The following is a 13384-nucleotide window of genomic DNA, read 5'->3' as shown; positions in this document are numbered from 1 at the left end:
GGCGGAGAGCCACTAGCTCAGCCACCCACTGCGTTGGCTGGACTAGCGGTGGTTGCCCAAGCCTCCCACGATCAGATATCGCCGATCAGTGAGCTGAGTGGGTCAAAGTTGGTGCCGGTGGTGTCATTGGCCATGATATCGGAACCGGTAATGAACCCGATAGTACCGGCGTTAGTTTCTCTGGATTCTCCAGTGGCTTCAGAGGTTGGGGAGGAAGATTTTGTGGGTTTGGAAGGACCGGGTATTTCTGATTTTGAGGGAGCTCAAATACCTGGCCCAACTATAAGGGAATTGGTAGGAGACTTGGATAAGTCTTGGGGTAATTCCAAAGATTGGATATTACAATTACGTGATGGCAGGCAGTTAGTGCTCCCATTGTCTCTGTATCGTTCTCCAGATAGTATGTCAGTCAACTCAAGTTTGGAGGGAGACTGTGTACCAGGTAATGATTCTAGTACTTTTGAAGGGCAGAGGGTTAGTTGGGCAGATGAGTGTGAGGGGCTAGTGGAGTATTTTCTTGGGTCAGAGAGTGAGTTGTGGGAAGTGGGTGAAAGGTTGAGGTCGTGTGAGGGTGGTGATGAGCCATTAGTAGTGGTACCTTCGGCCACAGAAGGTCCGACGGAGTTGGAGTCTAGTCATGCGAAGGAGTTTGGGTGTAAGGAGAGTGTGGATAGTTGCCAACTATCACATTGGGTAACAAATAGGATAAAGGCTTTCAAGAAATCTGTGGGCACTTCATTGGAAGGTTTTGAGTAGCAGATTACAGGATTGTTATTAGCCATTGAGGCTAGAAAGAAAGATAAAAAGAAACGTGTGGTGGGTGATTAGTCGAAGTTGGTCCAGTCTGGCCAGAAAGGTCAACGGGAGTTGAAGAATCTGTTGACATCTTTGAATGTTGAGTATGATCCACATAAAGCAAGGAGTGCAAGTTCTGAGCGGGCTGTAGTGTCTTATCAATGAATGTGAAGATTATTTCTTGGAACGTATGAGGGCCGAATGAGCAGGATAAAAGGCTCAGGGTTAGAAACTTGATTAGAAAGTGGGGGCCAGATGTGGTTTGTCTACAAGAAACCAAAATGGGGCTGATTAATAGAGCGGTGATTCGTAATTTGTGGGGTGGACAACATGTTGACTGGTCTTACTTAGGTTCTTGTGGAGCTTCTGGTGGGGTGTTAGTGATGTGGGACACTTGGGTAGTGAATAAAATGGAAGAAGCAGTGGGGAGATTTTCGGTTTTTTGTAAGTTTACAAGTGTGTCAGATCAGTTTATTTGGGCGTTTATTGGTGTTTACAGTCCTAATTTGCATAGAGACAGGAAGTTTTTATGGGAGGAACTCTGTGGCTTGAATAGCTGGTGGAGTGTCCCATGGTGTGTGGGTGGGGACTTTAATGTGGTTAGGTTCCCTTCTGAATGATTGGGGTCTAACTCCTTCATTACTGCTATGCGGGAGTTTTCCAATTTTATTTCGGAACAGGGTCTCATTGATCTACCATTGCAAGGGGGTTCCTTCACTTGGTCAAATTCTAGAGAAGTTGTCTCGAAGGCTAGACTGGACAGATTTTTGTTTTCTGTAGATTGGGAGGAGAGGTTTCCAACAGTTTCTCAAAGACGGATGTCTAGGTTGTGCTCGGATCATTTTCCAATTGTCCTTGAGGATGGTTCTTTTCAGAGAGGGAGTATGCCGTTTAGATTTGAGAATATGTGGCTTAAGGATGAAGGTTTTGTGGATAGGGTTCGGTCTTGGTGGGATATCTATCAGGTTCATGGTGCATCGAGTTTCATTCTAGCCAATAAATTGAAGCTCTTAAAAAATGAGTTGAAAAGATGGAATATGGAGGTGTTTGGGCATGTTGAAGTTCGCATTAAAAAATTGTGGAAGGACCTAAGTGCTTTAGAGAATATGGAGGAGAGTCGGGTTTTATCAGAGGAGGAGAGGGTAGAAATGGGAAGAATCCGTGATGAGTTAGAACAAGCTACTCTGTTGGAAGAAATAAGTTGGAGGCAAAAATCTAGAGTTCTTTGTGTTAGGGAAGGCGACAAGAACACTAAATTTTTTCACCGCATAGCTAACTCTCATAGGAGGGTTAATTCTATTGATAGGCTTATGGTGGATGGGGTGTTGTCTTCGGACCCAAATGCTATAGCAAATTGTATCTCTCAATTTTATAGGCAGCTTCATTTGGAGGATGTGGCTCATAGACCTGTCTTGGATGATGTGGAGTTTTCTAGTATCTCGGTGGAAGATGCAAGTTGGCTAGATAGGCCATTTGAGGAAGAAGAGGTGTTTGGGGTGATCAATGACTTTAATGGTGACAAGGCACCTGGCTCGGATGGCTTTTCAATGGCTTTCTTCCAGTCTTGTTGGGGTGTTTTAAAAACAGAAATTATGGCTGTATTCCACAATTTCCATACTCAGGCGGTGTTTGAGAAGAGTCTTAATGCCACGTTCCTTGCCCTTATTCCTAAGAAAGTGGATGCTGTGGAGGTCAAGGACTTTCGGCCTATTAGCTTAGTTGGTGGGATTTATAAGATTATTTCTAAGGTGTTGGCTAATTGACTTCGTAGGGTGGCGCATTGGCTTATTTCAGATTCACAAAATGCTTTTGTGAAGGGTAGACAGATCTTGGATTCCGTTCTAATTGCTTCTGAATGTATTGATAGTAGATTGAAGTTAGGTGTTCCAGGTGTGTTATGTAAATTGGATTTGGAGAAGGCGTATGATCATGTGAGTTGGGATTTTTTAATGTATATGCTTCAGCATTGTGGTTTCTCAGAGAAATGGAGAACATGGATAAGGTATTGCATTTCAATTGTAAAGTTTTCCATTCTGATCAATGGTAGCCCATCTGATTTCTTTGGAAGTTCTAGGGGGCTTCGGCAATGGGATCCTTTATCTCCGTTGTTGTTTGATATTGTGATGGAAGCGTTAAGCCGTATGTTGGATGTGGCAGTCTCTGCCGGGCAATTCTCAGGTTTTTTTGTGGGTAGTTTGGCTGGTTCATTAGTGATGGTGTCTCACCTTTTATTTGCAGATGACACTTTGATTTTTTGTGATGCTGAACTTTCTCAGATTGCTAATCTGAGGGCGATTCTTGGTAGATTTGAGTAGGTGTCAGGGCTTCATATTAATTTGGGGAAGTCTGAGCTGGTTCCTATTGGTGGGGTACACAATTTGGAGGATTTGGTGGGTCTGTTGGGGTGTGGGCAGTCTTCTTTGCCCTTGAAATATTTGGGCCTTCCATTAGGTGCAAAATTTAAGGAGTTATCTGTTTGGAATCCTATCCTTGAGAGAATGGAGAGGAGATTAGCAGGTTGGAAGAGAATGTATTTATCTAAAGGGGGAAAGGTGACACTCATTAAAAGCTCACTCTCGTCTCTACCTACATATTTTCTTTCCCTTCTTCCTTTACCAGCAAAGGTGGCAAAGCGTATAGAGAAATTATAGAGAGATTTTTTATGGAGTGGGATTGGTGGTGAACCTAAAATACATTTGGTTAATTGGGCTAAGGTTTGTAGGCCTTTGCAGGTGGGGGGGGGTTGGGTATAAGACGGTTGGAGAACTTTAATTCTGCCTTGCTAGGTAAATGGTTGTGGAGGTATGGCATGGAGACTGATGCTTTATGGAGGAGGGTTATAGAGGCAAAATATGGGAACATTTGGGGTGGTTGGTGTACGAAAAAGGTTACAAGTTCTTATGGGGTCAGCCTGTGGAGATACATTAGAAGTGACTGGTTGAACTTCTCTAAACTCCTTGTTTATGATGTGGAGGATGGTACTAGAGTGAAATTTTGGAAGCATGTGTGGTGTGGGGATTGTACTTTCCAAGAGGCCTTTCCAGAGCTTTTTCGGCTTAGTAGGTCAAAGGATTTCTCAGTGGCTGAAGTTATGGGTTGGTCTGTTGGGAGGTTTCACTGAAATGTGCAATTTCGTCGTCCACCACAAGATTGGGAAGAAGAAGCCTTTGACCGGTTTATGGGGTTGGTCTATTCTTCGACAGTGAAGGGGTTTGGTCCTGATAAGGTTTGTTGGAAACCTGCAAGGAATAGAGGTTTTGAGGTTAGAAGTTATTATAGCTCCTTCTACTCTCCTACTTTTGTTTCCTTTCCATGGAGAATGATATGGCAATCGAAGGTTCCTCCAAGGGTGGCTTTCTTTTCTTGGTCTGCTTCCTTAGGTAAGATCTTAACAACAGATAATCTTCGTAAAAGACGAGTGATGGTACTTGATTGGTGCTATATGTGTAAGAGGTGTGGGGAGTCGGTGGATCATCTTTTACTTCATTGCTCTATAGCTTGGGATTTGTGGTCCATGGTATTCTGCTTGTTTGGTATTCAATGGGTTATACCTCGTACTGTTCTTGAGTTGTTTGAGGCTTGGCAAGGAAAGTTTGTGCGACATCGTCATATTGATGTTTGGAGACTAGTGCCTCACTGCTTGATATGGTGCATTTGGCGTGAAAGGAATGCTAGAAGTTTTGAGGGTTGTGAACGCTCTTAGCTGGAGATTAAGTCTTTCTTCTTACACACTCTCTTTGAATGGAGTGTGGTTTTTTCTCATTTTTCTTGTTATTCTTTTTCTTTGTTTCTTGACCGTTGTTCTTTTGTTTCTTGATTTGTGCCCCCATAGTACATTCCCAATGTACTCGGTTTGACAATCTTTCTTTTATTAATAATATTCTTACGTTATTTATCAAAAAAAAAAAAAAATAAGTAGGGAGGCTAGCTAGTGTACTCTTGAGCAACGTCAGTCTTCCACCTTTTGACAAATACAACTTCTTCTACCTAGCCAAGTTTCGCTTAATTTTCTTCAAGATAGGATTCCAAATAGAGGGGGACTTATGGGAAGCCCCCAACGGCATACCAAGATAGGTCATAGGCAAAGTCCCAATCTTACAACCCAGAATCTCTACCAATGCATGCAAATTATTAACCTCCCCAATTGGAATCATCTCGCTCTTCAAGACATTAACCTTCAAACCTGTCACAGCCTGAAAACAAAGGAGAAGCATTTAAACATGAAGGATCTGCTCCACTTTCGCATCACAAAACAGAATAATATCATCTGCAAACAAAAGATGCGAAACACTTTCCCCTTCCCCCCATCTACCATCAGCCTTGAAACCCCTGATCAAGCCAGCACCTTCGACTCTTTTCAACATCCTGCTTAAAACCTCCATAATAACCAAAAACAACATAGGAGATAATGGGTCCCCTTGTCTTAGACCCCTCGTGCTCCTAAAAAAATTAGCTAGAGCCCCATTAACCAAAATAGAACTGGACAGTAGAAATACAAGTGCGAATCTATCTACACCACTTCTCCCCAAAGCCCATTCTCTTCAATAGATCTAGAAGAGCCTCCCAATTCATGTGATCATAAGATTTCTCAATATCTAGCTTACAAATAACCCTCGGAGTCTTACTCTTCACTCGACTATCAACACACTCATTAGGACTGTCTAGCCAACCTATATACCCGACCAACCCGAGCAACCCGCTCGAGCCCGAACCGGAAACCGCCCAAACCGACACTCCGACAGTCGGTTGCGGGTCGCCGCCCTAAAAAACTGACGCCTTCGGGTCGGTTCGCGGGTTTCCTCTCCCAGAACCCGAGCAACCCGAACCGATCATAAACCCAGAAACTTCCGGCGATATTCGAAGGTTCTTCGACGAAAACGTACAAAATCCGGCGATATTTGAAGTTATCCGGCGAAACTTTGCTTGAAACCCATCAGATCGGATGAGATCCGGCGATAACTCGTCGAGATTCGGCGAGAACTCGTCGAGATTTGGCGCGATCTCGTCGTGATCTGGCCAGATTTTGTCGAGATCCAGCGCGATCTCGCCAGATCTTGATGGATTCGGCCAAAATACATCATCGGCGATACAACCCGAGCAACCCGATCGTTCAACCCGAAACCCGACGAGACCCGAACCGCCAGATCCAACTAGCATTCCGGGTCGGTTTCGGTTTCTGTTTTTACCCACCCGAAAGTTTCGGGTCGAGTTCGGGTCAGGCACAAATCCGACCTGGCCCGACCCGTGGACACCCCTAACACTCATTGGCAATAAGGATTGAGTCAAGAATCTATCTACCTCCCACAAAACTATTCCGAGACTCAGAGATTAGTTGATCGAAAACCAGCTTCAAACGATTTGCTAGAACCTTAGACAAGATCTTGTACAAACTCCCCACCAAGTTAATAGGCCTGAAATCTCAAATATTGGAAGCATCATTCTTCTCAGGAATTAATGCTATAAAAGTAGCACTCAAAGATTTTTCAAACTTACTGTGAAGATAGAACTCCTCAAAAACTGCTAGAATATCTCTTTTCACCACTCTCCAACAATGGTGAAAAAAGGCTATAGAGAAACCATCTGGACCTAGAGCTTTATCTTCAGCCAACTCATTGACGGCTAGAAGAATCTCCTCCTTCTCAAACCTCCTTTGCCAGCTCCTTTCCAATCCGTCTATCTGATCAAATTCCAAACTTTCTGCATAAGGTTTCCACTCTTTTGTCTCCTGATACAAATTTTTATAAAATTGTACCACCTGGGCCGCCACCTCGGATTCCTCCTCGTAAATCACCCATCAACCTCCAAAATGCTTAGATGGTTAAACCTTCTATGGGAGTTAGCCACCTTATAGAAGAATTTGGTATTATTGCCTCTTTCCTTAATCCATAACATTCTTGATTTCTATCTCCAAGAGATTTCTTCCAACGAGAGAAGATTCTCTACTTCAGATCTCACCACAACTCTCTCGCATGTCTCTGCATCAGAGAGGTCAAACTCCCCTTCCTTAGCATCTAGCAATTTCAAAGTCTCCAGTAATTGAAACTTTTTGCGTCCGACATGACCAAACTTTGAACGATTCCACTGAATGATATCTTCTTTCAATGCCTTCAATTTTTTGGCAAACACAAAACTAGGAGTATCAGAGAAAGAATGTCGATTCCACCAAGAATGAACTCGATCAGTGAACCCGTCCGTCTTTAACCACATGTTCTCAAACCTAAATGGACTTTTCCCCCTCGCCATTCCCCTTACCTCCACTAGAATTGGGAAATGATCTGAAATAGAGCGAGATAAAATCCGCTGGATCACATCCGGATAGTGCTCCTCCCAATCGTGAGACACCAAAACTCTGTCTATCCTAGACATCGAAGGCTGATCTGAGCCACTCGACCAGGTATAGCTCCCTCCCTCCAAAGGAAAATCAATCAAATTAAGGTCCTCAATAAACTCCGAAAAAAGTTCCATAGCTGGAGTGAGACAGGAGTTACCTGACCGTTCACTCGGAAAACGGACAATATTAAAATCCCCAATGCAACACCATGGGACGTTCCAGTATTGCTGAATACCAACCAACTCGTCCCTCATTAGCACCCTCGCATTGTTGTCAATTGGGCCATAAACCCCAGAACACGCCCAGCTAAAGCCATCCCCCACCCCTTTCCACCGAACAGACACAGAAAAGGAACCCACCATAAACTCCAATCTCTCTAAGACCCTCCTATCCCACATCATCAAAACCCTGCCAGCCGTCTGGACAACATCTAATGCCACCCAATCCACATAAGGACAACTCCACAAACTGCCAACCATTTGTCTGTCCAAGCCAGTAAGCTTAGTCTCTTGAAGACATATTACATCACACTTCCACTCACTCAATAAATTTTTCACTATCGAACATTTCCGACAGTCATTCAGACCCCTAACATTCCAAGAAAGAATTTTTAAATTCATAAAGACAAGAGAAACCCAACTGTTATATTAGCTCAGCAGCCAACACTTTACCTACCGTCATAGTTAACCGAAGATTGCAAATTCCTCAGCTCTCTCATCCCTTTATCCTTTTTAATGACAGCTTTTCTAGGAACTGTAACTTTCCTGTTCAACACTTTGGCATCCTCCGTCTCCTTCTCAATCTTTTGTAACAAAGCAATACATAACTTCTCATGTTGACTCAGAGGCAGCCCCACCAATTTACTAAAACCAGGAAGCCTGTTCTTCACCCAACTAGAAATATCCAACGTATTCACACACTCCAATGCCTCATTACCACAGTTCAACTCAGCTGACACAAGCAACCCAAAGGGAGTGATAGACATCAGAGGGATTGATAGGCTATCCACTCCACCCAACCCCATATCCGAATGATTTAATTCTCTCACTACCAAATCACTCGCCCTAGGGACATCGCACACTACCTTCGTGGGTATCACCGCTAAATTGGACAGATCATTTTCCAAGGCATCTTTTGGCCTAAGGTTGGCATAGCTGTCCCAGCCCCCTTTAACCCCATCGTTGACACCCATAACCACAAGCCCAGCCCTCAATAAGCTCCAAAAGAAACCAGATAGGAAAAGCTCAACCGATGACCATGAAATCATCGTATTTGACTTGCCCGGTGACAACATGGGCTCATCGGAGCTAGTTCCGGCGGGGAAGGTGCCGTCAGCCACCATCGGAGGCCTAGCGCAACGGTCCAGCACCTCTGGCTCAACGTCGAAGGGCTGGGGATGGGCCTTGGGGCACGCCATTGACGTCGGAACCTGGGCTGAGGTTCCTTCGCCATTCAAAGAACTCTCGCCCACTTCAAATACACTTGGGCCCGAGAAAATTGAATTCAAAGGACTCTTATGTGTGTCGGTCAGCAATGGGCTTGAGCCCAGGCCCAAAACAGGCTTATCTTCAGCCTTTTTGTTACCTCGTGCAACCTATTTAAGGGCCTTTGATGCTCCTTTATTGCAGTCCCTATCCACTACCCGTGACATCCCTCTGCACATCGTATCTCCCCCTTTCTTTCTATCCCAAAAAACCCGTCTGCTCCCTATCACATCAACCTCCACGATAAGACCTCTTCCTGTCCAGCAAGATCTCCTAGTATCACTCTTCTTCCCCTTTTTATAATCTTTTGAATTCAAACTGAAGTTTGGGCAACGTATCCTAGTGTCTACCAGATATTGCTCACCTACCTCTGCCTCCTCATTAATGCTTTACTCCCTCCTGTCCCCTCCCACCACCTCCATCTTATCAGACTTGCCCACCGGAAAATCCCCCACTTTGGCACCTTTAAGTCTCAGATTCACCCCCTTCTCCTCCTCTGCTAACTGTGTCATCTTCCCCTTGGCTGTGAAACCTAGCTGCTTTAGGTGCTTTCTATCCTCTAATCTTCCATGAGAGCCTTGCACAACTTCAGCAAAAGTTCTAGAGTTTTGAGCCTCCAAGTTATACCTCCGCACCTGAGGAATAAATTTTGGAAGACCATATCCACCCACCACATATTGGGAAGGGTTCAACAACTTTCTTAGTTCAAGACCAAAAGCCCTCTAACCAAAATTTTCTTTGCCTTTAGGGATAATAATTGATCTCCTAGACCCACCAGCTTTGAGCTCAGTCAATAGCAAGAAGTGACCAAAAGAGTTGAAGCTCCTTTGGAGAGTAAAGGCAATGTCACCTTCTCTGAGAATAATAAATTGTTTGGAACTCTCCCCAACAACAAATTCTTCAATATTAGGCCACATTCTAAATTAATTTTCTGTTTCTTGGTCTGGAACCACTTCTTGAGTTAGGTGGCAGCAATGGAGGCATATGCAATTGGGTCTGGGTATTAAGTTGCGAATGGCTTTTTAACAAATCATACGCATGCTAAATTAGGACTGGGAGAGCTTGCCAGATACTAAACTGAGTGACGAGAAGGCTGGCTGACAAACTATGTATAAGCTTTGCCCGTAGGCTTTACTTGCTAAAAGTGAGTCCAAAGGGCCCTTCTTTAGAAAGGTTTCCTACATTATTGGGGGGACAAAAAAAAAAAGGATTTGCCAGACGGCAAGTGCCTATTTTTCATTTCTTGGTATTTTTCCTTCTTTGGGTTGTGTACTAAAATTAATTCAAGTTTTCATTCCTATCATTTAAACTAAATAAATGAAAGAATTACCTAAATTCTTATTTAGATGGTAAAAAGGTTGGTACATTTTAGGACTAAATGTCGTTGTATTAGGTATTACCTAAATTTAACACAATTTTGTTATATTTATATGTAGTGCATCCAAGTATTTATACCCTATTTTTTTATATTGCTTTGTGTTTCAAGTTCGAACATTAATTGAGTCTTACACTTAGAACCATCTCTTGACTTGATACCTATATCCAATTCCATTTTGTTTTGTTATGAAAATGTTGAAAATTTCACTTATTTATTCACTCATTTCAAAAATAGGTTGAAGAAATTGCAACCGAAATTCTTTTGGGTTGGGTTAGGGAGGAATTTAAATTTATGGTATGGGAGCTGTCCTCTCAAAGACCTTTTCCCAGAGTTGTTCAGAATAGCAGTGGATAAGGAGGCTTCAATGGAATTTTATCAATTTTATTTCGTTAATGGGTATCATCAAAATATGTGGAGTTGGTATCCTCAATTTAATCGGTCATTTCAGGACTTGGAAATTGAATCCATGAAGAATTTCTTTACTTTTCATCTAGTCAGGGAGAATACCATTTAGCATTGATTTGATTTAAACATGGTTTTTTGGTGGTTAGTTCATACTGTGATATTTTGAGAAGCATCAGCCTTAAGGTGTCTCATAATGTTGCATTTTTCACTTGTATAACTTTGGGTAAGATCTTTACGGTGGACAATCTCTAGTAACAACATCTCGTAATTGTTGACTGGTATTGTATGTGCAAGAATAATGGGGAGTTAATCAAACATCTTTAACTACATTGTTTAATGGCACAAGGCAGCTGGTCTTTTATTTATTTATAGCCACTTCCACTCTACAAGTATTCTTTCCATCCTTTCTATGACAGGATTTCACACTGCAAAAGCCTTGAATTTTGACCCCAGTGGCAATCCCAAAAAAGTTATGAGCAAATGTCCTAGCTTACAGCCCAAAATTGAAGCCAGTGTTATTACCCTTCTCACATCTCCTTCTGGGACCAGTTCACTCTTACTCAGATTAACTTTCAGGCTGAAATTGCTTCAAAATATGGGAGTACACAGCGAAGGTATCTAAGTTCAGTTATGTTTGCATCAAAAAATAGAATTGGTTCATTTGCAAAAAGATGAGAGATCTCCATAACCCCTCTGTTCTCGCCTGCCACCTTAAATCCTGCCTGAAAGGCTTCTGCCAAAGCCCTTTGTATCATCCTAATTTACAGATTAAGATTTTCATAACCAAAATAAAAGATGTGGAGATAGCCAAAATAAAATACTTCCCATTTTCTAAAGAGAAGTCATATTTCTAATTACTTATAATATTCTCTTCTTACTTATCAAAATAAAATAAAAAACAGAGAAGTCATATTTCTAAACTGTAGTCATAGTTTATTTTTTTCTGTGAACTTTTTATGCTTTTATATATAATCTATGTTTTAGAAGGAATTAGCCTTTATAGCTATTTTCTACAATAAAATCCTTGTTTGACAATGCTTGCAATTTGCATGAGGTATTCATATTAATTTCCATATCTGTCCAACCTTTTTTGGCAAATAAAGGCTGTTACACCATGTAGGTCCGAAAGTCAAGACTTACCAATGCACTAGAAAATAATAATAAATGCGCATTTGATGTGTGTATTTGATTTGGATGGACATTGCATTTCCCATTTCCAAGGTCCAATATTTTGTTGCATTTCAGTTTTTTGGTACATGATCATGATTGTTCCTTAATTTTTATTCATTCTCTTATTTTAACTTCATCCAATATTGTCAGGAAACCATCTGTGATTGTCTGGATTTTTGCTCTGTTGTTCGAGATGAGTAGAGGAAGTTCCCAGCATAGGATCCATGGATTATTTGAAAGGGCGTTGGCAAATGAGATTTTGCACAACTCAGTTGTACTCTGGCGTTGCTATGTTGCATATGAGATTAACATAGCCTGCAACCCTTCTGCAGCCAGACGAATTTTCTTCCGAGCTATCCATGCCTGCCCATGGTAAGGATTATTGAGATCATATTGCTCCTCTCAGCCTTCAAACAAACGGTTGTTTATGCTTTGTTCCTATTCTGATTTTTATTTTTCTGTTTCGTCCTGTTTTTACTCTCTCTATCTTTTTTTTTTTTTTTTTTTTTTTTTCCCTTTAGTTTTCCTTTATTCCTATCTTTCTGTCTCTTATTCTTCTCTCTTTCTTTTGTGCCCAGGTTAGATTCCTTTTATACTACTTATTCTGAATGTGTCTCGTGTCCCTCTTTGAAAGACTTCCAAACCACCCCCCCCCCTCCCGGCCACGTGCACCCTGGTCCCCTCTTTCTTCCTGCTGTCTTTTCCCAGTTTATGTCTTTGTGGATCAAAGCTATGTGGGTTGTTCTATGATATTTTCTTGGAACTGAAATTGTTGCCATATGCGCTGGCCTGCTGCAAACTCTCATGTGACATTGCACTAGTCCCCAATGCCAAGAATAAAATTAAAACGAAAATACAACTCATAGAGGAGTCAATTGTGGGATTATATCACCTAGCCCCTAATGTATTGGTTAAATTTCTAGTCTGTGTGTAAGTGAATGCTCTGGAATGACTGCTCTCAGATATAGAGCATATATATTTTGAACTTCCATTGTAATCCCAGAGATTTGCTTGTTCCATCTTTGACCACCATTTTGTTCTGTATAATTATCAGGTCTAAAAGTCTTTGGCTTGATGGTTTTCTCAAGCTGAACAGTATCCTAACTGGAAAAGAGCTGTCAGATCTCCAAGAAGTCATGCGGGATAAAGAATTGAATCTGAGGACAGACATTTACGAGATCCTTTTGCAAGATGACCTCATACCATGACGTTCTTTCTGGCCATTTCTTATTCTGCTTCTAGCAGGTAAGAAATTGAAAAATTGTACGGATTGAAGATGTGCAAAATCTTGATGTCATGGTTCACTAGCATGGAAGAAAAGCATTTAAAATAGTAAGTATATGGCATCCTCTTTTCTACAACTGCTGGTGAAAAAATGCATAGAAATTGAAGTCGTTTCTCTTTGAAAACAATTTAAATTATTTTTATTAAATGAGGTTCATAAGTGGAGTAAAAAATGAAACATGTATGGAGATATGGGATTCAAACTCCGCTTACATTAAAAATCAACTGGTCTTTTAATCTAATAGTAAAGAGCAATCATCATAAAGTAGGTGCCATAAGTTAAAATTCTTATATCTATTAAAAAAAAGAAAAAAAAAAGAGGCATGGAGAAGTAGCAGAATTGTAACATAATTGAAAGAAACCAAGAGAGAGAGAGTTTGGAAAATATCTGAAATTTCTATTCAATTAAATTGTATAATCATTTACACTAAAGCACTATTTATATACACAAAGTACAAAACTAACTAACTAACTCTATCCAATTAGTTATAGCACGTGTGAACACAGCCCGCGTGTATGTACATGTGTGAAATAATT

General features: G+C 41.5%; 1 protein-coding gene across 1 annotated transcript in view; it reads left to right on the top strand.

Moving 5' to 3' along the window:
* The window catches only part of LOC112038520 (uncharacterized), a 48217-nt gene extending 35167 nt beyond the window's left edge, over positions 1-13050 (top strand). The window contains 2 exon segments of the mRNA XM_065777055.1: positions 11714-11935; positions 12618-13050. Coding sequence (XP_065633127.1) covers positions 11714-11935; positions 12618-12771 — 376 coding nt within the window. The 3' untranslated portion in view covers positions 12772-13050.
* Positions 13051-13384: the final 334 nt, after the last annotated feature.

Source organism: Quercus suber, unplaced genomic scaffold, assembly GCF_002906115.3.
Source record: "Quercus suber isolate HL8 unplaced genomic scaffold, Cork oak 2.0 scaffold_147, whole genome shotgun sequence".
NCBI classification, from domain to species: Eukaryota; Viridiplantae; Streptophyta; class Magnoliopsida; order Fagales; family Fagaceae; genus Quercus; species Quercus suber.
The sequence above is the reverse complement of the archived record's forward strand: the minus strand, read 5'-3'. Positions and strand labels throughout refer to the sequence as shown.